At 35.5% G+C, this 26,879-nt stretch overlaps 1 protein-coding gene across 1 annotated transcript in view; it reads right to left on the bottom strand.

Annotated features, from left to right (window-relative positions):
- Positions 1-3,537: 3,537 nt before the first annotated feature.
- LOC143257398 (homeobox protein EMX1-like) overlaps positions 3,538-26,879 on the bottom strand; it is a 32,269-nt gene continuing 8,927 nt past the window's right edge. The window contains exons 2-3 of the mRNA XM_076515990.1: positions 21,171-21,343; positions 3,538-7,610 (exon numbers count right to left, since the gene is read on the bottom strand). Of these exons, the coding sequence (XP_076372105.1) occupies positions 7,359-7,610; positions 21,171-21,343 (425 nt within the window). The 3' untranslated portion in view covers positions 3,538-7,358. The remainder of the gene's footprint in view (positions 7,611-21,170; positions 21,344-26,879) is intronic.

Raw genomic sequence — 26,879 nt, forward strand, 5'->3', positions numbered from 1 at the left:
GAAACAACATCACGTCGAAATCACGAGAGAAAAACTAGTTTTAAAATACTGTGGAAACCACAGTGTGGTATATCAACCATATAAATGTAATGTATTTATCTAATATATGTCATTGAATACCCTTTATTCATGGCCCTGGAATAAATAGGTGGATAAAATTACCTTATTAAAATGACTTGTTCAGTGTCACATCTGACAGATCTGTGGTTTTCAGGAAGCGCGAAAGAATAACAGTAACCCTGGGTGGAGATTAGATGGGAAAGAAGAGTTTTAGTACGTGTTGTTGAAAATTTTCTTTATAATTCTCATGTTTGTTTACGTGGTCAGACTTAAATATTTATGCAATGAGTAAATATAGACAGTTGGTTTATGTGACGCAGACGCGTTTCGTTCCTTAGACTTTCTACCTTACATTCAGTGATATGTTTGTCTTATGATCTGCTCAAATCATAAAGCTCCTGACATGAGTTCCCTCTGTCGATTGAAAATGGGCGGGGCATATAAACTACGACGAAGAAAAGTAGGCGTGGTCAAAACCTTCGGATTCGTTGATGTTGATAATTTACATACTATGATCTCTACAATGTTATCTATCTCAGGGTAATAAAGCCCTGCACGCAAAGATGTTTATAAATATGTATATGTGTGTTTGTTTATCCGTATATATAAGAGCGATACCTTTTGTATCTTTTAGCATAATAAGTGTGTTTATATGGTTAGTCAAATACCTAAAACTTGCTGTTGTCTTTACCTAAGATTTTAAAGTATTCCACAAGCTATTCTTTAATTTCATTCTGATGAATCGTGAAGTGATTTTCTCCTTAGAGCAAGTCTGTTATGCTGAAAAAATGCAGAGCCAGGTTTGTTTGTTTGTTTTTCGAATTTCGCGCAAAGCTAAACGAGGGCTATCTGCGCTAGCCGTCCCTAATTTAGCAGTGTAAGACTAGAGGGAAGGCGGCTAGTCATCACCACCCACCGCCAACTCTTTGGCTACTCTTTTACCAACGAATAGCGGGATTGACCGCCACTTTATAACGCCCCCACGGCTGAAAGGGCGAGCATGTTTGGAGTGACGGGGATTCGAACCAGCGATCCTCAGATTACGAGTTGAACGCCTTAATCCACCTGGCCATGCCGGGCCGGGCAGATCCATGTAAGGTTTACCCGAAGTTGACTTGTAGGAACGAACAAAGAATTTCCGAACAAAATTATAACCTGATGTTTCAGAACGATTGACAACCGGGAATATTCTCGTGCTCGCTATTTGTGCTCCCAGAAAATCCCCTATAGTATAAATATGATTGAGTTTTTATAAAAAAAATATTTTAATTAACTGTAACGTAGAGCCAATTATATAACGACTTTTAATCCGCTAGGTAACGCTGGAATCTAAATTTATTTTGAAACAGTTACATATTCTCATCATTTACGTATAGAAATATAAGGAAAATTATGATGAAGATAAATTATTAAAATAAACATGAAAAGACTTCATGGTTATGAAAAATCGGTTGTTTATCGACTGAGCCGTCGACTTCTGATAATATCCATATTATTTGGCTGTTATATTTTCTGTATTAGGGTCTGACTTCGTGTCTCGAAATGCAGGACAAATGTTAATGAAATATCGGGGGAAAATATAGTTCAGTCATATTCATAAAAAATTTCTTATTTCTCTCAAAATGTATTTCCCCTGGTGAATCAGAGGCAAGTCTCACAGCATACGTTGTTTATTGAAGAAGAAAGACATTTATACTATCCACAAATGTTAAGGTTAACGGGTTTATTGAAGAAGGAAGACATTTATACTATCATAAATGTTCGGAGTTAACGGGTTTCCTGAAGAAAGAAGACCTGCCATCCAAAAGCGTTCGGGTTAACGGGTTTCTTGTCTTGTGACACATTCTGGTTCAAAGATTAGCGAAGAACTATCATCAAACATTTTACGTTTTTCGTTTCTGGTTGGTGGACGCAACAACACAGAGCGGATAAGAACGCAACCTCCACAATGTGGTGGACAATGTAGAAAACACTTTCTTAACAGGTAGCAACACTGCAGAAGAAGAACGAATATTCTTCTGTTCCAAACTTTGTGATAAAAATCAAGTTAAGTGTTGATGCTTTATTTTCGTACTTTCTTTCATTTGTCCATTTTATATTTAGGGTTAGAGACTGATAAAAATAGCATTGTAGATCTATCTTTTGTCTCCCATAATTCACTCATTACCCAGCAGGCTCTTATTTCAATACCAGGATGAAGACAAGAATAAGTAACTCTGCAGTTAACGTGATTTTATCATAAAGTTTAGACTTGTTAGTTTATATTGCTTTGCCAGATTTCGGCGTTTGAGTTATGATATTGCATAAAGTTTGCCCTTTATTGGTTGGCCCAGAATTAATCCCAATGGTGCTAAGGTCCTAAATGAGTCTTGTAACCTTAACCTTGGGACGCATTACCTTCACGACAGTTATACCTATAAGTTACAGGTATAACAGTTATATCTTGTGTAATAGAATTCATATGCCCGTTTCCATGAAAGTCCCCACACTTACAGAACAGGATAGTAGTGACTGTTGACCGTTTTATGTTGAGAACAAATTATGTATCGTATTTTTGTTTGTTTGTAGGCGACGTCTGTCCACATGACCCAGTGTGTGTGAGACAACAAGGATTCAAATAAGCGTATAAGACACTGACTACTGAGTGAATATAGACACGCAGAACTGTATTCATAAGATGGTTGGTATAGGAATTAAAACTAATTAAAATAAGGCACAGAGTAACGTTTCGACCTTCTGAGATCAGCTTCAGATTAACAAATATAATTTATAAGTGGGTTTCAAGTGGGTTTCTCGTCATCATGACACGTAGAATGTAATGCTGTGTTATGTGTTTGAGTGAGAGGTCTATATGATATGGTGGGTGTATGGATAATTGAATGTGGTGCGTGTGTTTGAATGAGTACATTTTTTTATCACATAGTGTGAGTATACGTGTGTGAAATATGGACATAACCTAGGTTCAGTAGACGTGTGTCTGTAAGACTGTGTTTGTATCAGTCTTTAAGACATAACTACTGTATGAATATATACGTAAATCGTAATGATTTCATATAACGTTTTTCTTCCATTTATTAAAGTTATTATTTAGTCTCACGGTGTTGTTTTTTTTCTTGACTCCATTCTCGATAATATTTGCTAACTGACACATTACAAGGGTGCCATCGGAGGAAAGTTAGTAATGTTAAATATCGTATCAATCAATTTATTATTTTGGTTATTTCTTATTCTCTTGTTTAGAATTAATGCCTATATTAAATCCAAGAGATCTTACAAAGAATGAACATACATTAGGTTGTAATGGAAATATTCTTAAAAAAGTGAGAAAAATGTACAAACAGAACAGCCGTATCGAATAATAATTCGAAAACGAACCACTAAGAGCGCTATGTGAACACATTTTTTTTATTCAATTCTCTTTGTTGATGTATAGGAAGCTATCCATCAAAACGTAGTCAACACACAGACTAGAAGACATTTATATTTCAGTAGTTTTTATTTTTAATAAATAATTACAAAGTGTTTTTTTTCAACCTCTTCCTGTCATACATAAAGTTACATTTTTATATAGTATAATTAGACAAAAAAGAATTATCAAAAAGCCATAACAATATAACATTGATCAATATTCTAATCACCGCTCGATCATACTTCACAAGATGTAAACTATAGCACTGTAATAATGTTTACATAAATACATAAACCACTCTACACCTTGTTCTACTGTCTCAAAACGACGCGGAAAAAATTGGGTGTGATTTGAACTACAGATTCGTGAGGACTTGAAATATGATAAAAGTTGTTGTTTTGGAATTTCGCACAAAGCTACTCGAGGGCTATCTGTGCTAGCCGTCCCTAATTTAGCAGTGTAAGACTAGAGGGAAGGCAGCTAGTCATCACCACCCACCGCCTACTCTTGGGCTACTCTTTTACCAACGAATAGTGGGATTGACCGTCACATTATACACCCCCACGGCTGGGAGGGCGAGCATGTTTAGCGCGACGCGGGCGCGAACCCTCGGATTACGAGTCGCACGCCTTACGCGCTTGGCCATGCCAGACCGTGATAAAAGACCAACGTATTTACAAAACATCATTAAAAACCGTAGTTTTAACTATACGGAAACATCGACCAAGTTTCACTTTGGCAAACTCAGTGATCTTAGTTTGATACCAGCATAGTGTTTGTTGGTGAATAAATACTACTGAGTTTCATGAATAATGGGTGTTTCTAATCCAGATATCAGCTTTAACCATGGAAACCTTCTCATCGCATCCTGGTGTGTTTTATCACACCCAATGAACATAGAAATATTACAAACAAAATAATAAAGATTAATAATATTTGGCTGTCATGTGTAAATATTTTGTACCAAGTACTCTACCTTTACACTCTAAGTGTTACTGTTACACTCTTATTTGTAACAGCATTTGTGAGACAGAGTTTCGTCACTTGGCAGATGTCCCCTGGTAAGACAGCAGTATGCCAATGGATTTACAATGCCAAAGTGTGGGGTTCGACTCCCTGCGATGGACACAGCAGATATCTTACTATGGTTTTACCTTAATGTAACTGAGCCTAACAACTAACTGAGAGGCGACTATTACAAAAACACTCGTAAGTCATCTGGTGGGTCAAGAGTAAACTTAAGAATTTTCAGTATCAAAATTTGGGGTTCAGTCCCTTTGATGGACAGAAAACATATTGTTCAGCTTTGCTCTTAAACAAATAGACAAAAACAACGCTTCAACGCAAATTGTAAAATGGGAGTAAAAAGATACAAACAAACAGAGAACGTTAAATAATTCTATTTCATTATTTTTATCAAATTAATAAAATATCTTTTATTCGTCCTGATAGCAATTTTATTAATTTCCTAAGATCTGTCTCCTGGTGGTTTATATCGGTAAGTTTGAGGGCTTATAACGCCAAGACTTATTTGGGTTGGATCTTGGCAGAGGACAAAACGTAGAGAACCCACTGCTGCAGATTTAAAGATGAGCAGAAAGAAAGTAAACAATCTGAAATTCCTAACATTTTATAATCTTTCAGAGCTAAATACCTTCTTTGAAATAATTAAAAATCGGTTGGAATTGATAACACAGTTAATCTAAAAGTCTTACACTAGAGTAATTCAGTAAGTTTCAACAAAATGGCTACTTTTAACGTATATTAAGAATTAATTAAAAACACTTCAGTTTTTTCATAATAATTAAATTAAAGTTGAGAAAGAAAAAAAATCGTATCTTTAACCTTATCCTAAACGATATCGTGGAAGCACATTTTAAAGTAAACTTGAAATACTTATGTTGTATTCTATTTTAAGATATAAATTGTATTTTCGGTGGCACCGCCATAAGCTTGGAATTAGGCTTAGTGTGTTTAATCAGTTGCTTCGATCTTGGTAGTATAAGATTTAATCTGTCTGAACGTTCAGGCTTTAACACTATAAGTAACTGCATATAAGTTCCTATACAGATTTTTAAACCTGATAATATCTACGCAGCCTAATATCCTGCGAAGTCAATTAACTATAAACATTATGCACTGCCTCCTATAAATGCAACCAACAGTAAGGTATAAGAAGGCTGCTTATATATGTTGTACTCACACGTTTTAGTACGGTTAGATAGGACCACTAGCACGAAATAATTAATCAAAGTTTTCAGTAGGGTATTTTTTTTTCATTGTCAACATTATGTACATAAATTATTGAAGATCGAAAGTCGTTTAAATAATAAATGCAACACAATATGACAGTACAATTAAGCTATTTGCTACAAAAAAAAAAAGGTTGCATACGAAATAACGTAAGTTAACCGAACGCCAACGATCATAAGTTGAAAAATAGAAACAGAGAAATTCACTCGAAAAACAACAAACTACCCATAACCACATCCTGACCTTTAATAATTATTTAGACATTAGTCTAAAAACGGAAATAAAAATCAATAGTTTGCTTTCTCGATATGCCTTACGAAACTTAAGGAGTCCTAAAGGAAGGTTGGTTACAACGTTTTGTTAAAATCAGTTCATAAAAGAATAGAAACTTCTTACGTCTTACTTATGAAGTACGTGATTGGTTGGGTTATTTGCGCCAACCGGTGACGTAAACGAATTTTATACGATAAGCTAATAATAAAATCCAAAACAATTATTTGTCAAGTAGTCAGTGCCACCAAGTGGTTAAAAATATTTCGTAAAAGCACCTATGCAAATCGTGTCTTTCTGTCTTTTCTGGTAACGTGTATGTTTTTCAGGATTTTTTTGACATGAAAACAAACAAACAAATAATGTATAAATGTCTTCAGATAATTTCTTCCCTTAATACACCGAAGTTTTAATTGAATAGTGAACTACTGAAATCCCAAAATGCCAGTTGAACGACATTTGGCACTTTAGTCGAAATGCACGTTAGATGTGATTATCAACATGAGGCGCCCTCTATGAAACAATGAGATAAACTATAATTTAATGCTAAAGTATACGCATAAGAACTTTTTTTTTTCTTTTTTTTTTTTTTTTTACAATTAAACAAATAGCTGAAAGACACAAGTCACGTTCTATATGTACAAGTCACCGAAAGAGCCAATCCACGAACCAAACCACCACAGTAACTGTATGTATGCAAAACAAAAAGGAACAATTCGGCACATCGGGCATAATGTGAACTTTTATTTCAGTAACAATACACCTAGGAACTCTTGCTGGACAGTGTTTTTTTAAAATCTTTGGTACGTTATGTTATCAGCAAGGAGACACGATACGTAATGCTTATATTAGGATCTGAACAACAACCACGCAAACTTCCATGACTTCTGTGCAACAATTACCAGTAACGTGCTAAACCTAACACTGATGTCTTTCTTACATCGTGTGTTGTCTCGGTACGACAGCAATGATCCAAACACTTATGTATAACAACATTGTTAAAAGACGTACTAATCGAACGTCACTTGACCAATACTTAACACTTACGTGATATTCTTAAAGGAGAGTTATCGACAACATATTTTCTCCTTGTTTAAATGCAGCCAGCATATTTGTTTATTCTGTAATTCAGTAATCGAAAACGATAAATATGGATGTTTATCTCATAGGAATCCTACACTGATATCTATAGTTTAATGCGAAATATTCACCCTCAGTAGCTAAGAGTGCGTTGAATGTTAATTCCTCACAACCTGTGGTCAAGTTGCTGAAAATCTAAAACGTTTCGGTTCTTGAGGTACGCATATTTCGAAGGCCAAACGATGCTCAACGCTTTTGTAAGTCTAATAAGAGAAGAAGAAAAAAATTACACCATCTTATGAGATGTCGTTGTTGATGAAGGTTCCAGGGACAGGTCAGAGGCCTGCTTATCTTCAGCCCTCCATTGCTCTGAGTGGGGAGGTGATCTCCAGTGAGGAGACGTCGGGGAGACTGGGGGGCTTGTATCTACAGGGGATGACGGGGGGGACGATTGGTCAGCAGGTTGAAGACCTCCTTGTTCGTTTTCCTGCTTCTGCCTCTTGTGTTTGGTTCTTCTGTTTTGGAACCACACCTTCACCTACCAGAAAAACAAAACATTCACTGTATAAAGTCTGACATGTACAAAAAGCTAAGAAAGTCAGATCCCCGGTGGCTCAGTGAAAGGTCTGGATACAGCAAAGATATGTTTATTGTATAGCCTTGTGCTTAACAACGTTTTGCCTGTTATTTCTACACACCGCTGGAAATAAGTACCAACTACTAGAGGCTGAACGAAATTCGTCAAAGTTTGAAAAAAAAAAATCCAGTAAAAGGTAAATGGTTTATAAATCATTGTTATGTAGAAAAAAGAAAAGAAAAAAAGTATAACTTTGGATCATTACCAAAATTATATATTTGTGTTTTGTTTTCTGCAGCTCAAAACTCCACAATTCTTTGTTCAGGGCACCGGGAGGAATTGAAAGTGAAACTTTAACGCTGGATATCCTTAAGATTATCTCTGACCTATCAGGGGACCAAAAATTACTTTGAAAGAAAAAGAACGAAAAAACGAAACAAAAGATTAAACTCTTTAAAAAGATATTTCAGATAACTTATTTTCATACCATGCTTCCCTGCCCGTGGTAGGCAGAGCACAGATAGCCCATTGTATAGCTTTGTGCCTAATTACAAACCAAATTTTAGCCCAGTATTGATTTAGGTTTTTGTTGCAAATCAGATAGCTACAGAATGGACTGTTTGTGCTCTACCTATCGTGCGTATCGAACTACGATTTTTAGCGTTATAAGCTCTCAGTTAAGCCACCCGGAGGAAGGTTCTAGTAATAAATTTAGTGTCGTAAAAAACCTTTCCAGCGCCATTTGTTTTATTCATTTGTGAAAAATATCACGTTTCGGATGAGTGTGTAAAAAGCTTCGATATTCTAGAAAATTATGCGGTAACATTAACTTAATTCTGTCAGTAGTAAGAACACGCATACATATATATATATATATACTAAACAAAGGAATCTAGTTGTTCAATGTGAACGATCTTTTTTAGAGCACATTGGCCATTTTGATCATCTTTCTGTATCTTCTAAATTCTGTTACCTTTGTTCGGCCCGGCATGGCCAGGTGGTTAAGGTACTCGACTCGTAATTCGAGGGTCGCGGGTTCGAATCCCCGTCACACTAAACATGCTCGCCCTTTCGGTCGTGGGGGCATTATAATATGACGGTCAATCCAACTATTCGTTGGATAAAGAATAGCCCAAGGGTTGCCGATGGGTGGTGAGCCCTCTAGTCTTACACTGCTAAATTAGGGACGGTTAGCGCAGATAGCCCTCGTGTAGCTTTGTACGAAATTCAAAAACAGAAAAAAAACTTTGTTTAGGCCTAAGACCCTTGACCCATGACACTCACCTCGTATGGCAAATGTCTGTGTGTATGTTGAATTAAGAACAAAGAAAAATTCATTAAAAAAGTAAGAAACAATCTAAACTCTGTATTATGTTAAGGTTTGAAACAAACTAAACACGAAAGTAATAGCACGTTACACGTGTTGAATGACACTTTTCATTAACACAAACCATATGCTTTTCATATTCACTTCAATTCATCATGCTACATGAACGAACTGCAGTTTGTGATTTTTTTTCCAAGTGCAAACCTGTAGAATGAGCTATCTGTGCTGTGTTCGTCAAAAGGATTAAGTCTCCGATTCCAGTGCTACTTATAGACCCCTATCTTTTTTTTTTTTTCAAATGGTATATAAGTACTTTAGTTGTCTTCCGATGGGGCAATGGGAAAGTTGTGAAGTTACAAACTTACAACGTTAAAATTCGAGTTTCGATTCCTCGCGGCGGATATAACAAATAGCCCAATGTGGCTTTTCTCTAAGAGAAACAATACTTTATTTAACGAAAATCAAAAGTGAAACATAATACGAAAGCACCTTCCATTTATATGAAGACTTTTCCTAATTTTTATGATATTATACGAATGATATATATATTTAAAATATTTCTTTTCTGGTTCTGTTCACGGGCTTATAAGTTTTGGTGTTGTTTCAACTGGAAGGATGACCCACACGTCTTTCCTTCTCAATTGAGTTATAAAGTCGCTTCATTTCTTTAAACTCTTGTTAAAATGTTGCTAAAAGTGCTGGCCAATCTTTGTTTGGTGTAATAAAGGTTTAAACCCTTGTTACAATGTTGTTAAAATTGCTGACCAATTATTGTTTGATGTAATAAAGGTTTAAACCCTTGTTACTACGCTGTTAAAAATGCTGACCAATCTTTGTTTGGCGTAATAAAGGTTAAAGAAAATGTTATTAGAAATGTAACATTGTAACAAATGCACAACTTTTTGACACGACGACAAAACCTTGTGGACATGTTGTAAAATTGTTACAATGCTACATTTTTAATAAAGTTTTCTCCAAACTTCATTCTTTAAAAGTATGTTCCTTTTTTTTAGTACATGTCACTAGACATCTTCACTGAACCATGGTAAATACAAAATACGATTTCCAGGAAAGCGAATTAATTTTGTAATATGGCTCTAGTGAAAACTAATAGACTAGACAAAATAATTTAAAACAGTGTAACTTACTGACTAGGCTTTAAGTGTGAAAATGCTAATTAAAAGTCTTCAGATTATTAGTAACATCTGTTGGGACGAGATAAGGCTGTATTTAAAATAAACTCAATATTTGCCATCATTAATTGACACACGTGCCACCAGATTCTATCGATTGTGTATTTAGTGGCCGAGGAGGTGGGGGGAAAGGGTTTGGTAAGAATTTAACCCCAATTCACCTAATGCAAACGTCAGTGTTATATTTCACGGTTTACTCGCTTAGTCGGAAATGAATGATATTTTCTTTATATTTCGCACAACGTCAAACTTGCTTTTGTCATTCTAATGTCAGTAGCAATTACTTTCTCGTTGGTCAAGGCTCGAAACCCTGATGTTCTTGTTGGTCGTACGACAGGGTCTAATGGACTTCCTGCAGAGTACTGCTGGTCAAACTTCCGTTCCGGAATGGATGTAATGACTTCATCAAATATCTGTTTTCGTGCGTAGATAAATCTCTCGTTCAGAAATTATGTAAAAATATGTCTGTTGGCAATTGTACTTACTTTACTTCAAACAGAACAAAACATTTTCCTTAATAATTGTCAAAAGTCAGAATAATTTATCACACTGAATCTCAGAGACTATGTCTTCAATTCAAACTGAGTTGTGCCCTTTGACTCTGAATATACATGGATCCCCTACAAACTCTCTGTTGTGAGATGAGACGAAACAACGATAAATAGAAACATTGTCAATAGGCCTAACGGACACACAATTCGTCATCTCTAAAGAATACAACACCTGTCTCTTTCAGGCGTAATCAAAATAATTAAAACCATATATACACGTTTTTCTTAGATTGTCCATTACAGATTCCTAGTCAGAATTATAGTAAGAAAAACTTCACTTCCCTATGCTTTGAATAGTAATAGTTGCAAATGCACTAGCTTAAGGTATAGAATCATACAGTTAAAACTAATTCTTTCACTGTGTTGTTACTATTTTTCCGAAATGGCTTGCCAATCTATACAGATCTGTTTTAAATATCTTAGCAGCCATATAAGTAGGCAGAAATCCTCCTTTTCTGTCTCTTAGCAACCACAAAAGTAGGAACCGGTTATTGTGTCTTATCGGTGTAAAATAGATAATATATGTTGTCGTTCTCTAATGACTGCTTGTAGCAGTAATACATGGCTTTCACCATATCTCTAAAACTTTGCACCTATACCAATAAACCCTCTTCACCCAACAAAATTAACAAATCACAGAAATTCTGGTATATACCACGACATAAATCTAAGTAGCAGTAAAAATTAATCAAGAATTATAAAAACAAATCCACAGAAAAAAATACCATATCGGAACAGTCGACAATACATGCTCAGTTGAACAAAATTTAGAAGACCCGTCCATCTCTCTATGTCTGTGAAGATGGTTAAGCACGTTAAAAGTTAAAACTGAGCAATATATTTAGCCTTTCTCCCCCCAACCCCAAGATTAACATTCGGATAAAGTAAATAATAAATGACTTGAAAAACAAAAGTCACCAGACGTGGTCACTTACTTAGTCTAACGTGTAAAAATCAACCATGATTTACAATCATCATGGTTATTGCTAAACTAACGTTTATTGCTTCACACTGCTAATAACTTGGAGTTTTAAAACGTACTATAGTAAAATAATGAATGCATCAAAAATGTGTGTTTTGCACATTAGATGGTTCGTCTAAGTTAGTTGCATGTTTGTTTGTTTTTTATGGTACGTTAACAGAATGCAATCCGCCTATGTAAGATCACCTTTCATCAAATATATATATATGTAAGGTATTTATGCTACACCAATTGTCACGCCTGTTGTTAGTCAACTGTTAATAATCGGATCAGAATGTTTTGGTTGGTTGTTAGTACTTATAAATTTACGAATTTTGATTGTTACTTATTGGAGTACAGACCAACATTTGATTGGTCATTAAGAGTATAAGAACTATAATTGGTTATTAACAGTATAGGAGGTTTTATTCATTTATTGCCCTAGGTTTCTTTGATCGGCTATAAGTATTTTCTTATAGCAAAGCCACATTGGGCTATCTGCTGAGCCCACCGAGGGGATTCGAACCCCTGATTTTTAGCGTTGTAAATCCGTAGACATACCGCTGTACGAGCTGGGGGCTCGGCTATAAGAAAACGGTAACTCCGTTTCCTCAGAGCCTGGGTCGTTCGTGATTTGTGGGTTTAATTAGAGCACAGTTCTGTTAAATCCAGACTGTTTAAAAAAAAATTTAATTTCAGAACTTCGCGTTTAGCTACATAAGGGCTGCTTTCACATAGCCATATTTAATTCTAAACATGTAGGTTAGAGATAAAAGTAATCTAATCAACAACACCCATCGCTAAGCCTCAAATAGTGCGATTTAGCCTCACTCTGGTAGAGGAACCCAAGGACCTAAATAATGATGCACGTTTTTTTGCTGGAATCGATGACGAACCTCTGGTCAGGACAGAATAATTATTTAGGTCCCGCACGCGCTATTTCAGAAAAATTGAAAACATAAGCCTGGCTGTTAAAAGCGATAAAAGAAGCAGTTGAAAAGCTAGAAAACCAGAGGGCGTATCAAACGAAAACATCTTTTAGAGATATATAAATATATACTCAATCATTTCACAGAAAACTACCCCTCCCCGCGACTAATCTTTTTATTCTTAGCACTCATACTATTATACAAACTGACGTTCTTACGGTTAAGTAGTGGTGGATCAATATATCGCATCATTTTGAGAAATTCGCAAAAAATATTCCCTGAAAATTATTCGCAAAACTGTACCACCACCACCCCAACAAAAAATCTAAGTAAACGCTTCTGGAGAAACTATGTGAATTTTACAGTCTCCTTCAAATCATGTTCTGTTCCTTGCCTCTTATATTACCAAGTGACGCTTGTTTCTGTGATTCACTACCACCAGTGGTTCAACACACTAAGTAACTTTTCTTCTTGCCTCATATAACACTTCAGTGTGAAGAACTGCGAGAAAAAAAAGGAAAAGAAACACATTCTTTTTCTACATAGAATAAGTCCCTAGGTGTGAAAACGGTAAGCTTGCGGACTTACGGCCCTGAAATATAGGGTTCGATTCTCCGCTCTAAGCACAGCAAGTTGTTCAGTGTGGCTTTGCTGCAAAACGAAACAATTTTCTCCTATAGGACAGCTAAAATTCTACGGACTTACAACGGTAAAATCCAGGGCCCGATTCTCCGCGGTGGATAACCCATCTTGGCTTTGTTCTAAAAAAAAGGTGGGAATGTCCCAAAAGTAATTAGCAGGATTAATTGGATTAATTAGAGCAGCAGTGATGGTGTTTCTCTTTAAACAATTTGTTCGTGTGACTCATATACCGTCAGGCACTGTTAGCAGTAAGTTCAAGGACTCGCAAACAACTTCGTGACAGGTGGGCTAGAAAAGTTTGTTTTTAAAATGCTAATGGCAACTGTGGACCTTCGGTATGAAAATCGCAGATGCACGAGCGAATTCCTTTCTCACCTTCCCGGCAGTAAAATTTTCGACTCAAGACAACACCTCTAACAGCTAGCGCCTGGACGTTCGTTTCTTGTGTGATTGGAAGTTACGGCTGAACACACAAAAATACTAGAAACTAATTGTAACAGAAACAACAAAAATAACTATTTAAATATATCAAACTAATTAACAGAAACGTAACTTTAATATGTATACCATCTATTGTATCGAGCGGAATGTGTGTGTATCTATGTGCCGAGAACGAATCTTTTTCTACAGGTACCGTGATTTTAAGTACCCAGTGATATTAAGTATCTCAGTTCAATTCTCACAAACTGCATAGGATCAGTACGGAAAAAAAATCATTGTTTTTTAAACTGCTTGACCTAGGTTAACCAAGTGTCAAGGAGATATACATCGAAAATTCTAAGTTTCAAACCAAAAGTGTTTGGACTGTATAACGTTATAAATTATAACCTGTCAGAATTTTAGGCCTATCCTAAAATGAAGCGTATATGTGCATCACCTATCATAGACAGTATTTATCGACGCTCGTAAAAATCCCACTGTGAGCCAGTTGTAAGTTTACAACCTTGACGTGCAACGCAGTAAATTCAAGGGTTCGATTACTATTGGTGGTAGCGCAGATAGTCTCTTGAGTAACTTTAAGAAACCAGTAGTAAGAGATCTCGGATCATCCTGTTTAATCGTGCGTCTTTTATTCAAATCAAAATTCTCTCATCGCTGAAAGACAGAATATGAAGAGAAATGAAAACAATACTTGTTTATGGTTTTACATATAACACCATATGTAACAGGATATTTTAAAATATCCTGAACCATCTACTAGTGTTTCGAATGAAACGTACGACTTTCAATGTGCCTCTGGTAAAACCATGTTTCCCCAGGATAACCAGTTTTGAAGATATAATCATTTTAAACAAGAAGGTTTTACTGTAGCTCGCTTTCAAGAAAATGAACAAACAAAAAGGCATGTAGCTATGTTAGTGTCAATTTCAAATATAAACAGAGACTAGACTCCTACTGAGGCCGCTAGGAGTCTCTCTAAATCTTCTACTTCAGAGGAAGAATGCATTAGTTGGGCTTTACAAATTAGGATGTGAGGTCGTTTGTGAGGGTGGTGTTTATTTTAATGTGCCAGTTGTTGGGGCACGGAAAAGAATGCTCTGACACTTAAATCAGACAGCTCATCGCTTTGGGGCAGTAATGTATAAGCCTCGACACCGTTTCTGTCACAGGGAAGCAACGAACTAAGCAGCAGGAGACGGCTTCGACACACTCTTTCGTGGGTCAAAAGTTAAATAGGTACGTAAAACAACCCACACATCTCTCAGTGTGAGCTCAAACGTAAACTGCTACCAAGTTTCTCCTATAAAATTAAATTCAGCTACTTTCTCCAACGAAATTTTAATAAGTCTTACTCACTTGTTAAGCCTAGCTTCGTGAACATCCTAGATGTTCGCGGGCTCATACGGTGAATCAGAAGTTTGCTGCCGTAGGCGTGTGAAAAGAATGACTGTCAATTCCAACTGGGTGATGTTGCCTAGCTGCATTTCCTTCAGTTCATAACTTCAAAAGTAGAGACTGTTAGTACAGATAGGCTTATGTAACTTGTTTCTCTGTTTCTTCGCAATTAAGAACAAAGTTACGCAATGGAGTATCTGTACTCTACCCACCACGGGTATCGAAACCTAGTTTTTAGTGTTGCAAGTTCGCAGACGTACCGCTGTGCCACTGGGGGAAGAGGAGGGGCTTATATAGCTTTATGCAAACACTATATTAAAAAATAAACAAACTTCAAGAGAAACAAAACCTATATCTTGTTGTTTCTTTATATACAAGAACACCATCGTCATTTTTGAAATATTTTATCTCACTACAAAAATATAATTTTTTTATAATTCTTACGTAAATCTTAAACTGCCTTAAATAACCTGGTCAATAGTGTACAGGTACCACGTTAAACCCACGCCTGCATCAGTAAATGTTCGTTAATACTCAACCCTACAATTACTGATTCGTGTTAATACCATTCACTATCAGTGAGGACCGAGTACTGAACCATTCCGAATGTAAAGAAATGCCCACAAACCAACAGAATAACATAAGCTACTTTATCTACAAAATAATTATATGGAAAACCCTGACAGAAAATTGTTTCTTTGCTCCTAAGCCCAACAGGCTATCTGAGCTGTTCTCACCACAGGTATCGAAACCCGTTATTTAGTGTTATAAGCCTCCAGACTTACCGCTGAGTCACTGGGAAAGGGAGGTGCTATTTATTTGTTTTAGAGTTAAGCTGCGTTGCCAGCTGCTGCGTCCAATGCGGGATTTGAACCTCGAATATATGTGCTATAGTCTGTAAACTTACCGCTGTCCCATCGGGATATAGGGGGCGCTGGCAATAATAAGTGGCATTAAATGAGGATGTATTTGGCTTCAACTTCTTATAGGTATGATAATACGTTATAGAGGTCTTGTAACTAAGAAAGTCGCGGGCCCAAGAATAGTGCATCCAATAGGTCTTCAGATACTTGAAATTAACCCTTTCAATCACTGTAGCATCCAATCTAACCACAAAAATACAGTACTGTAAGAACTGTTTGTACAGGAATGAAATGTAAGTACTGAATATTTTACCTTATGCACATGTATAGTTTTCTTTATAAACTCCCGAGTATTAAGGTTTGTGGTAAATAAAACGTATGCTATTATTGTGAAACGTCAGCTCTCCTCCGAGCGGCACAATAGTATGTCTGCAGCCTTACAACGCTAGAAACTGGGTTTAGATACCCGTGGTGGGCAGAGCACAGATAGCCTATTATGTAGCTTTGTACTTAACCACAAATAAATAAAATATAAATGTGAATTTATATTACGTTATTAAATATTTATCAAACGCTCGTACAGATCTTTAAAATACACTACAGTAATTTTATTAGCGACTGTAAATGATTTACCTAACGCACGTGTCCTGCTAGTGTCAGCTCAGAAGTCGTAAGTCATTAAATATTATGTTATCAGTGGGTAGCTGGAGGTAAGTAAGGATCACTGTGGAAAGAAAGGAGTGTCGGAAGAGACGGGTGGGAGAGATAACAGCAGTCTGGGGCCACCCACAATCTCAAGATAGAACGAGCGTTCAAATGAAAGAGCACAAAATGACACGTGAAGGCGTTGGTGACCTCATTCCTCCGGTATCTAATATTGAACATCGTAGGTGTCTATATCTGTGCAATTTAAATCAAATTGTATAGTGACTGTTGGTTTTCTCATAGGTTACCTATGTATGTTTAAAATACCTTTCTTAAGAGCTGCAACATACAAACCGAACCGTCAAAAACGGTTTTGTGAAGTGTAGTTTTTATGAATGCGACGTATAACTAATGGACACGTTGTGCGCACGTGAACTAAATGGTTAGACTTAGACTCAAGTATTTCTGAAGCTGATGTTGAGTTACCGAACAAAATGAAGTCACCAGTATCCGGTGCCATGAGGGCTTTGTACGGCTCTTTGAATAACGTACTGGAATTGATTGTAAACTTATAACGCGCCCACAGATGTGAGCTAGCACGTGCTCAGGGGCATCACATCTCGAATCGTGGACCTTACGTTTCGTAGTCCGACATATTAACTACTATAGCACTCCCAGCTCACATACTTTCAAATATTTTATGTATAAATTCCATATAATTAGTGTATATTTATATTTCAAAAATGTTATATACAAAGTCCATATAATTAGTGGATCATTTTATTTTAAACGCTTCCCAGTAGCACAACAGTATGTCTGCGGACTCACATCTCTAGAAATCGGGTTTTGATACACGTAGTGGGCAGAGCTTTATGTAGCTTTGTGCTTAATTACAAACAAACAAACAAACTTGTTTCAAACATCTTATATAAGACCATTATAATTGGTGCATACTTCTGTTTTAAAAATATTATATTGTTTGTTTGTAATGAATTTTCGCGTAATACTACACAAGGGCTACTTTCACTAGCTGTCCCTAATTTAGTAGCGTTATACTAGAAAGAAGGTATCTAGTCGTCACCACCCACAATCAACTCTTGGGCTACTCTTTTACCAACGATTAATGGGATTGATCTACACATAATAACGCCCCTACGGCTGAAAGGGTGAACATGTTTGATGTGACGGAGATTCGAACACGCGACCCTCAGATTACGAATCAGGCACCCTAACCACCTGGCCATGCCAGTCTCAAAGTATTAAATGAGACCCAAATAATTAATGCATCGAATTATTTCAAAAATCTTATATAAGACCCACACACTTAATGCATCCTTTTGTAAAAGAAATTAATTAAGACCCATATGTTTCGTGCATTCGTCTATTTTAAAAATCTTACATAAGACGCTTTTAATAAGCGGATCTTTATATTTCAAAAAATCTTACGTGAGACCCATATGATTAATGTATTCTTTTGTTGAAAAATATCATATATGACCCATATAATTAGTGCATACCTCTGTTTCAAAAATCTTACATGAGATCCATATAATTAGTGCATACTTTGGTTTCCAAAATAAACAGGTAGTTTTGTGAATAACTGGTTGTTTCTTTAAATAAGAATTTGAAAAATAGTTGGAGCAACAGTGTTAGTTTTCTACGTGTGTCTAGTGATTCGTTAACTTATCAGCTTACCTGTTCATCTGATGTTTATCACTTATTAACTGAGCTGAGAAAAAAATAAATAAATTATGTTCGCAAGATGTCCCTCTATCGACCCACCCTTTAAATGGTTCGTTGAAGTGATTGGTTGACGTTTCGCTAAAACAATCATGTTGATATTTCTAGTCCGTCAAAAAAAAAAAGTCCGTAGCACAAATTGAAAAATTACACCACAACTTAGCAAACTAAATCTGTCTCCTTCAATCAAATTAAAAATTTTACGCTGGAAAAGTACAATTAACAGCGTGTTGGACTTCTGAACGCAGAATTGTCGAAATCATACTTTCTGCATTTTTATACATGTTTTCTTATAATTCACGGAATGGTACCATTATTACGTCTTTCAAAGGTCTGTATGTCTGCGCTCGAGGACAAAGGTTTCAACAGTTCCGCCGTGTGTAACACTGCGCATGTTTTTCATTTATTTACTGTTTTATTTGGCTTACCTCGTGAAACTTGTCAAGATAATGAGACATTGAAGTCTTGGGCTAACGATTTGTCTTCTTCATTAAGTCACCAGGCTTTGCTAATTTGTTAGAACTTTGAACTAGCTCAGCTGCCAAGAGTGCGCACGAGATTACAAGAAAAAAAATGAAATGTATCGACAAGAGGATCACGAATTCACAGACGAGGCATTTGTCCACCTGCCGCTTTCACTGCTTCACTTCATTTACACATGGGAGGGGTGGAGGGGCTGCGGGAGGGAATGAAAAACTACAAAGTATGCTGTTGGACTGGACGGTGAAACAAAGACAGCGTCCACTTTCTTTTCCCAAAAGATGTAAATCATTTTGTTCCTATGACCTGGCTGATACTAGTGACCAACTGGCAGATGTGGTTTAAATATTATTTGCCCCCTCCCCTGGTGTTTCTATTTATTTATTTTATTGCAAGTTGTTTAGAACTATTTTAAAGACCACGAAACACAGACAGTCAATTATTGGCAGTACCTGGAACACGATCTTAAAATAACACAATACCTAAAAATAAGAGACAGAAATAGATCTCTATATTAAAAATATCTGATATTTTAAAACTAACACGGATTTTCTATAATTATCAAACATGTGGGACATTTTCTTACACGTAGTTTTCTTTGCTTTATGGGTTTATGTTTGAACAGTGGAATTTATCCTGCAGAATATCTGAGAACCTATTCCACACCAAATTTGTGTGTGTGTGTTTTTCTTATATATTCCAGACTTACTGATTAAGGTTCCTAATGTTACTACTCAATACAGATAAGAATTAAAATAATTAATTAATTATACTCTCATAATAAATTATTTTAGGCCTATTATAATTCTAAACTGAAGATAGCTGCAGCGACCTGTAAGTGGGCATATATTAGCTCCTATAAACGCTAGAACAACGATTTTATTGTCTGTGACAGGGTTTTAGGGGTCAAATAATCCATCATTTACTTCACCTAGCTGGCTAACATTAATACATAAATAGCCAAAACTTTCCTCCTGGGTCATTATCACTTTGGATCCTATGGCTAGATTTAAGGGGTCATCTGAGTCGTTTTTAACCTTGCCTGTATCACACATAGAACTATTACCGTAGTCAGAATTATAGTTGATGACGCCATTTACCAGTGTACTAAAATACACATACATATATATATATATATCAAAACCATTACAAAGAGACTCAAAAATTAAAATTAATTTTCTCATTTTCAGTCCTTGTTCTCATCACTATAACTCACAACGGATGTTGCCTGTGGTAATAGTTCCCAGATGCGTTGGGAATATTCCATATTTCAGACAAGATCCAGAGCCCGATGTCAAACTACACAGAAACTAAGAAAAAATCATTTGACGATTGAGAGTTGAGTGCTTAAACCCTGTAACGTCTCAACTACAACTGTCTTTCGCTATCTGCAGCCAGTTGCGGGAAGACGGTAACCTTTAGACACAACCTTAAAAAAGAAATAAACACCCTAAAATTCTACAGTGCAAATCTCCCAACCTTCACTCTTTTATAAGATGTAAAAAAACAAGTAAAATATTCTCACAGTAGAAGTATACCACCATATATCTCTACAAGATTCCAAGTCTTCACCAATTTATGTAACAATTATAAAGCGATATTAAATAGAACTAAAATCTTTACTCGAGTTTCTGTTAGACATAGCTAGTAACTCACCTGAGTTTCTGTAAGACATAGCAGGTAACTCATCTGAGATGCTGTAAGACATAGCAGCTATCTCACCTGAGTTTCTGTAAGACAATGTTAGTAATTCATCTGAGTTTCTGTACGACAATGTTAGTAACTCACCTGAGTTTCTGTTAGACAGAGTTTGTGTGTGTGTATGTTTTGTTATAGCAAAGTCACATCGGGCTACTTGCTGAGTCCACAGATGGGAATCGAATCCCTGGTTTTAGCGTTGTAAATCTGTAGACTTGCCGTTGTACCAGTGGGGGACTAAGACAGTGTTAGTAACTCACTTGAGTTTCTGTAAGACAGAGCTAGTAACTCATCTGGGTTTCTATAATACAGAGCTAGTAACTCATCTGTGTTTCTATAATACAGAGCTAGTAACTCATCTGGGTTTCTATAATACAGAGATAGTAACTCACCGGGGTTTCTATAATACAGAGATAGTAACTCACCGGGGTTTCTATAATACAGAGCTAGTAACTCATCTGGGTTTCTATAATACAGAGCTAGTAACTCATCTGGGTTTCTATAATACAGAGATAGTAATTCACCAGGGTTTCTATAATACAGAGCTAGTAACTCATCTGGGTTTCTATAATAAAGAGATAGTAACTCACCTGGGTTTCTATAATACAGAGCTAGTAATTCATCTGAGTTTCTATAATACAGAGCTAGTAACTTACCTGGGTTTCTGTGAGACTGAGACTCTGAGCTAACTGTTTCCTTTCAGTTCCCACCACGTAATGATTTTTCTCAAAGGCGTGCTCTAATTTCAGCAGTTGGGAAGGAGAGAACGCTGTTCGGATTCTCTTCGGTTTTCTGAACGGATGAAGTAGAAATCCAGAAACATCCGGAACTAGAAACATATAAGATTGAGATACTTAGCTGTGGACCCAATACGTAATTATTGTATACTTTCCAACGCATTGTGACACACTCATGAAATGGAGAAAAATGGACATTTGTTTAGTTCCATAAGTATGTAATATTTACATAATCTGTTCTTAATCTGTTGATGTGCGTTTTGTAAGTTTTCACTTGAGTCACTTCGTGTATGTTTGTATATTTTCATATGACTTGTGTGGACATACTATGTAACTTTATACACGAATCATTTTATACGTACCATACAAATTTTTACATGACTTAGTTTCTGTATACCATATACATTTTTACATGACTCAGTTTCTATATACTATATACATGTTTACGTGATTCAGTTTTTATATAATATATATAAGTCAGTTTCTTTATACTGTGTGTATAGTTTTACATAACGTATATACTCAATATAAATTTTAATATGACCCAGTTATTTATCGCACGTGCATTTTTATATGGATCACAATATATATACGTTGTTAAATGAGTAAGTTTTATGTGTATCTCGCACATTTTCACTTCGCACACATTTTAGTCCAGGCCAAATATTCTTACACGTAATCTTTTGAGACGTAAAATATTATCACACAAGGAAGGTTTCATAAAATCCCCCGCTAGGGGGTCTTTATGCCATAAAGCTGTTAAAAATATCCAGTTTTATTCAAACCTTAAATAATGAAATAAAATAAAAGCTAACTGTGTTTATTTAAATATTATATACCACGATATTTCATGACTTGGCTTTAGTCACTTAGCTCAACAGTGATTCGTCAATTAGTCTGAATGAATAGCACGTTAATTCAAATAACTTATGATAATAAATAATATATAGGACTCAAATAAATATAGTGTTTAATAATCTTTACGTTGTCCTGGTGTGTTGTGACGTGAATGGAAATTGATGACGTATTACTTTCCACCCAAGTCATCCGTAACTGGCGTAACAGATGCTATCAATCAAGCGTCTGAACAATTATTTGGCCTGTTGTATCGCATTCGAATTGATGGGTGTATGGAGCGGAAAGATTTGTTCGGACTCAATATGGTAGATATACTATGTTTGATATGTTGTCATGCATTCTTCGTTAGCTTCATTCATAAGTTCTTACTAATGTTGTTTGTAAGACGTAAAAGCACTTAAGTGTTCCTATTTGTTTTTAACCAATTGCAAAAAATGACCTAGAAAATGAATAAAAGTTGTTTATAACAAGCGAGTTAATATCTCAGTATTCGTGTCTAGGGTTTATTGCAATTATATGAATGTCATTCACGAACACTGAAGTTTCCTACACTTGTGTTTTTTAGGAAACAAAAATATACCTTTCTTTACAGTGTAACATGACACTATTTCTACTTCTAAATCACTGAACACTTTGCCCATTTTTTACATGTGTCTCTATGAAAACGTTTATAAGAATGAACTTTAAAGTACTAGGCCTAACTCTCGCTCTTCATTGCCCACGGGAATGTCTCTAGGCCTAGTAACAACGTTGTTTCAACAAGTAAAATCTTTCGTATTAACTATTTTAATCAGTATGTTGATAACAGTACTGAAATAAGAATTTACAATTCAGTTTTGTAGCAAAGAGGGAATATTCACCGTACCATAAAGATGGGTGGACTAATTACCGTGATTTTTTGTATAGTAAATGAAAAATATCGGACGGTGAACGTAGGCTGTTTTATTTTAGAGAATGTTTCCCCCAGAAATGAGATAAAAACATCCTGAAAAGGATACATTTTCACTTTTTTTTAATAGACGTTTGACTTTTAATTTAAAGATATAAATACTTAATTAGTTGAATGAATTAATTATAACTTTCCATAATGAGGGTGTGCAATTAGTTTAGAGCTCATTAGGGATTTGATAATAAAAGAAATAACAAAGATAAACATTATATAACATTGTATTTACACAGTTTTTGCTTCCTTAACGGACATCCTCGGTTAGTGTACATGATTGGTAGGAATTTAAATAGACTGGCATGAATTTTGTGCTACGAATCTAAGCACAAGAACGCGTAGCAAGCTGCTTTCAGTTCGTCTGCTAACGAAGCTAGCATTTCGAACAATGAACACAAAGTTAGGTGAGACGTTGCTTGGCATATGTACAAAAATCTTGTAACAACCTACTTGTTCTGTAACGAAATGTTTTGGGCAATAGACAATCATCCGTATAAAAATGATAACATTTAATCTAAGCGTACTTACTACACACGACTTTTTGCTATAATCATATTAGGCACATTTCGTTCGAGTTTATGCTGTGACTTGTTTTCTTGAGAAACATTCCATTTCATGTTATAAGAAATATCTTAGTTCTAGAAACTGATATAATTAATTTAGTTATTCAAGAGAAGTGTAATGATCAGCTAGCTGATAGGTAAACTAGAAATTGTACGAGTAAACAAGCACTGTTATAAATATTCCAGCCTAGAATTATCAGTTCCTCACGATGAAGAAGGCTTACGTAAATTATTGTGCTCTTATAACCCTGATCTTCGAGCCGAGAAATCAAATCTTGGATTTTAGAATTATAAGTCCGTACGCTTACCAATGTCCCTCAAGGGGAATTGTACTGAATATGGTGGAACTATGCATCACAACCAAGAGAAGGAAGGGTATGAATTGCCAAGTCTGTTGACCATTTGGAGTTGTATCAAATACAATAATATCTGTAATATAAATTAAATAGGTTGCAGTATAATTAAAGTACAAGACATTTTGTGAACTTGGATTCAGAGCCTCATTAAATCAAGCCATTCAGTGGCACAGTAGTATGTCTGCGGACTCATCGCTAGAAACCAGTGGTGAGCAAAGCACAGATACCCAATCGTGTAGCTTTGTTCTTAATTCCAAAAACAAAACGAACAAACAATGAAATAATTAACGAGTAACAACAATTGTATTTATTTGGCTTCTATGGAAACACCCAACCAACAAATAATGATTTTTTTTTTACTGCTTAATGAACAAAACTAAAGGGGCGCTATTAATCATAGTTTATGAATTTCACCTTGGTGATTTCTTAACACTAACCAATTCTCAGTAAGATGCACAATATATTTTAGTGTTTAGATTATGTGTAATATGAAGTTAGAAAAATAAAAGAAGGGAGAGAAAGGAAGTCGGGAGCACCCGATATACGAATTTTCCTTTTGTTTATTTTTTTCTCTCCCAAGGATAAACAAGTTTCTGCAGACTACATATTAGAGAGATCTATATGAATAAAAGAACCCCCCCCAAAAAAAAATTCATGTATACAGACAATGTACAAATAATTAAACTAGCAAGAAACTTTTTAAATGTTTAATGAGGCAAAATCACTGGCCATCGTGTCCAGATCTTGTTAGTGTCTTACTTGAGTTAACATATTACAGTATATGACAAACGACTTATTATTTTCTGAAGTTTTTTTTTACGATACATTGTTAAAACGTACTTGAAAATGTCACAATTTTCTTTTCTATTGTTTGCCTTTTTTTTAATCTTCCGTACTTTCGTTACGTGACTTCATTAAACTATATCTTTGTCGGTTAATTTCGATGTATACATCATTAGTTTATCTAAGAAATGTTTTAGGTTTAACGAGTATAAATAACCATGAAACATGAGTGTGTATTGTGAGTACGCTGAAAAAAAATTACTTAATATGTAAATTCATACCGAAACTGATTCCGATTTATCTTCACTCGTTATAGAGTAGTTCTTGTGTGTAGTCGTTCGTTATACGGTGGTTTTCGAAGATAACTAGCAAATTATATTTGTCACGAGGCCTAATGAGGCGTTATAAACAACGTGCAGTTTTATTGTACTTGTTATTACAATAATTAATAAAAACAAAAACATGTACGAATGACACACTAAATAATGACGACACAATTACTTGTTATTGCATATGGGATAAAAAGTGTAGCTAACTCCCCCCCTCCCCAACTTTGTTTCGTAATTGAAGACTTAAAACACAAAACATTAAAATTTTTATTGCGTATAACAAGTTTCCAACAGTGTATATTTATGTTTAGTTCCATTTGTTATTTTGGGTAAATTCAAAGTTATGGTTAAGAAGATATACTGACATTTTAGTCGTGTATGTATATATATGTATATACTGCAGTTATGTTTCTTCTGTAGGGCGGGAGGTAATACGAATTAACCGGGAAAGGAGAGAGTTTCCTCGCTTTCTACGAGTTTAAATGTGCATTATGGTACTTTGGTACTTGGTTTTCTTGTTGTGTTGTTATCTTGAATGTTCAGTATTTCTCCTGATAGTTCTGAGAGGATACTATCCACTTTTATAAAGCAAATAAGGTATAAACATCATATGTACTGACCAAACTCCACTGTTTTGAAATCGGAATAAACAACGAAATCTTAGCTGCACTTTAACGTCAAGGGTACGCAAAACCATATCGTTGAATAACGTTTCCGTTCTTTCTGGGCATGACATGGCGGGACATTAGTATAACAGTCACTTCCACTGTTCCAGTTAACAGTGAATGGTATTGATCATCTGACTTCCATCTACTAATATTATTACACGTCAAAGGCTGAAATTTGACAAGCATTATGTCCAATACTTGGAGATGGTAGAATATGAGCCACAATGATATACATATACCTAATGTGTAAAAAAGAGTTATATCTTACTTACAATGATATATATATGTTATATGAACGATAAACTTGAGGGTTACATATGATTTTCAAGAGTTGTTGTAATTTGTTTCTTCCTGGTTGGTCACATGTAACCACATAATTCACCGTTCATAGTCCATATGTACATTTTTTAACTAAAATATACCTCTCTTTACGTATTAGACACATATGTACATCAGTGTGGTCAGTATACCGCTTCTAAATTAGGGATTATTAGAAGGGATAGTTCTCGGGTAGCTATGTGCTGATTCAGAAGAAACTGAATGAAAGAAACAGTCCTGCCATACTGGATACAGTATGATAGAACACAGACTATTTATATACTTTATTTGTATTCGAAAGCACGTGTTTTGCGAAGGTTGTTATAAACGTGTGTTCAACCCAAATGATTACATTTTATTTTGAAATTACGGTGATAAATAGCAGGCACGACTAGCGAATGACATCGAGTAATGTCGGGTTTCATTTAAATGTTTCAACTTCATTAGTGTTTTTAATGTCCCTCGGAGGGACAGTAATGAGTTCACGCTAAAATCCAGAATAATACTCCCCAATAGCAGATAGCGCAGTGTGGATTTCTTATAAAACAAACAAGTTTGCTACGCCTTATCTTAAAATACCTTTTGTATAGTAGCCGAAGACAGCAAACCACAACACGTAACACTTAATCAACAACTACTTCGTTCAAATATTACATCTTAATTGGATTTGTGTGCAAGTTCCATCATTATAACAGTATGATCAATCGTTATAAAATATGCCCTTGAAACAGACGAAACTTGACGTTTAAACTAGAGGAATAGAAACTGTACAGCTGTCTGAACTGAGAATTAGTCAAAGAGTCATGAATT

The sequence above is a fragment of the Tachypleus tridentatus genome, chromosome 7 (genome assembly GCF_004210375.1).
Source record: "Tachypleus tridentatus isolate NWPU-2018 chromosome 7, ASM421037v1, whole genome shotgun sequence".
Taxonomy (NCBI): domain Eukaryota; kingdom Metazoa; phylum Arthropoda; class Merostomata; order Xiphosura; family Limulidae; genus Tachypleus; species Tachypleus tridentatus.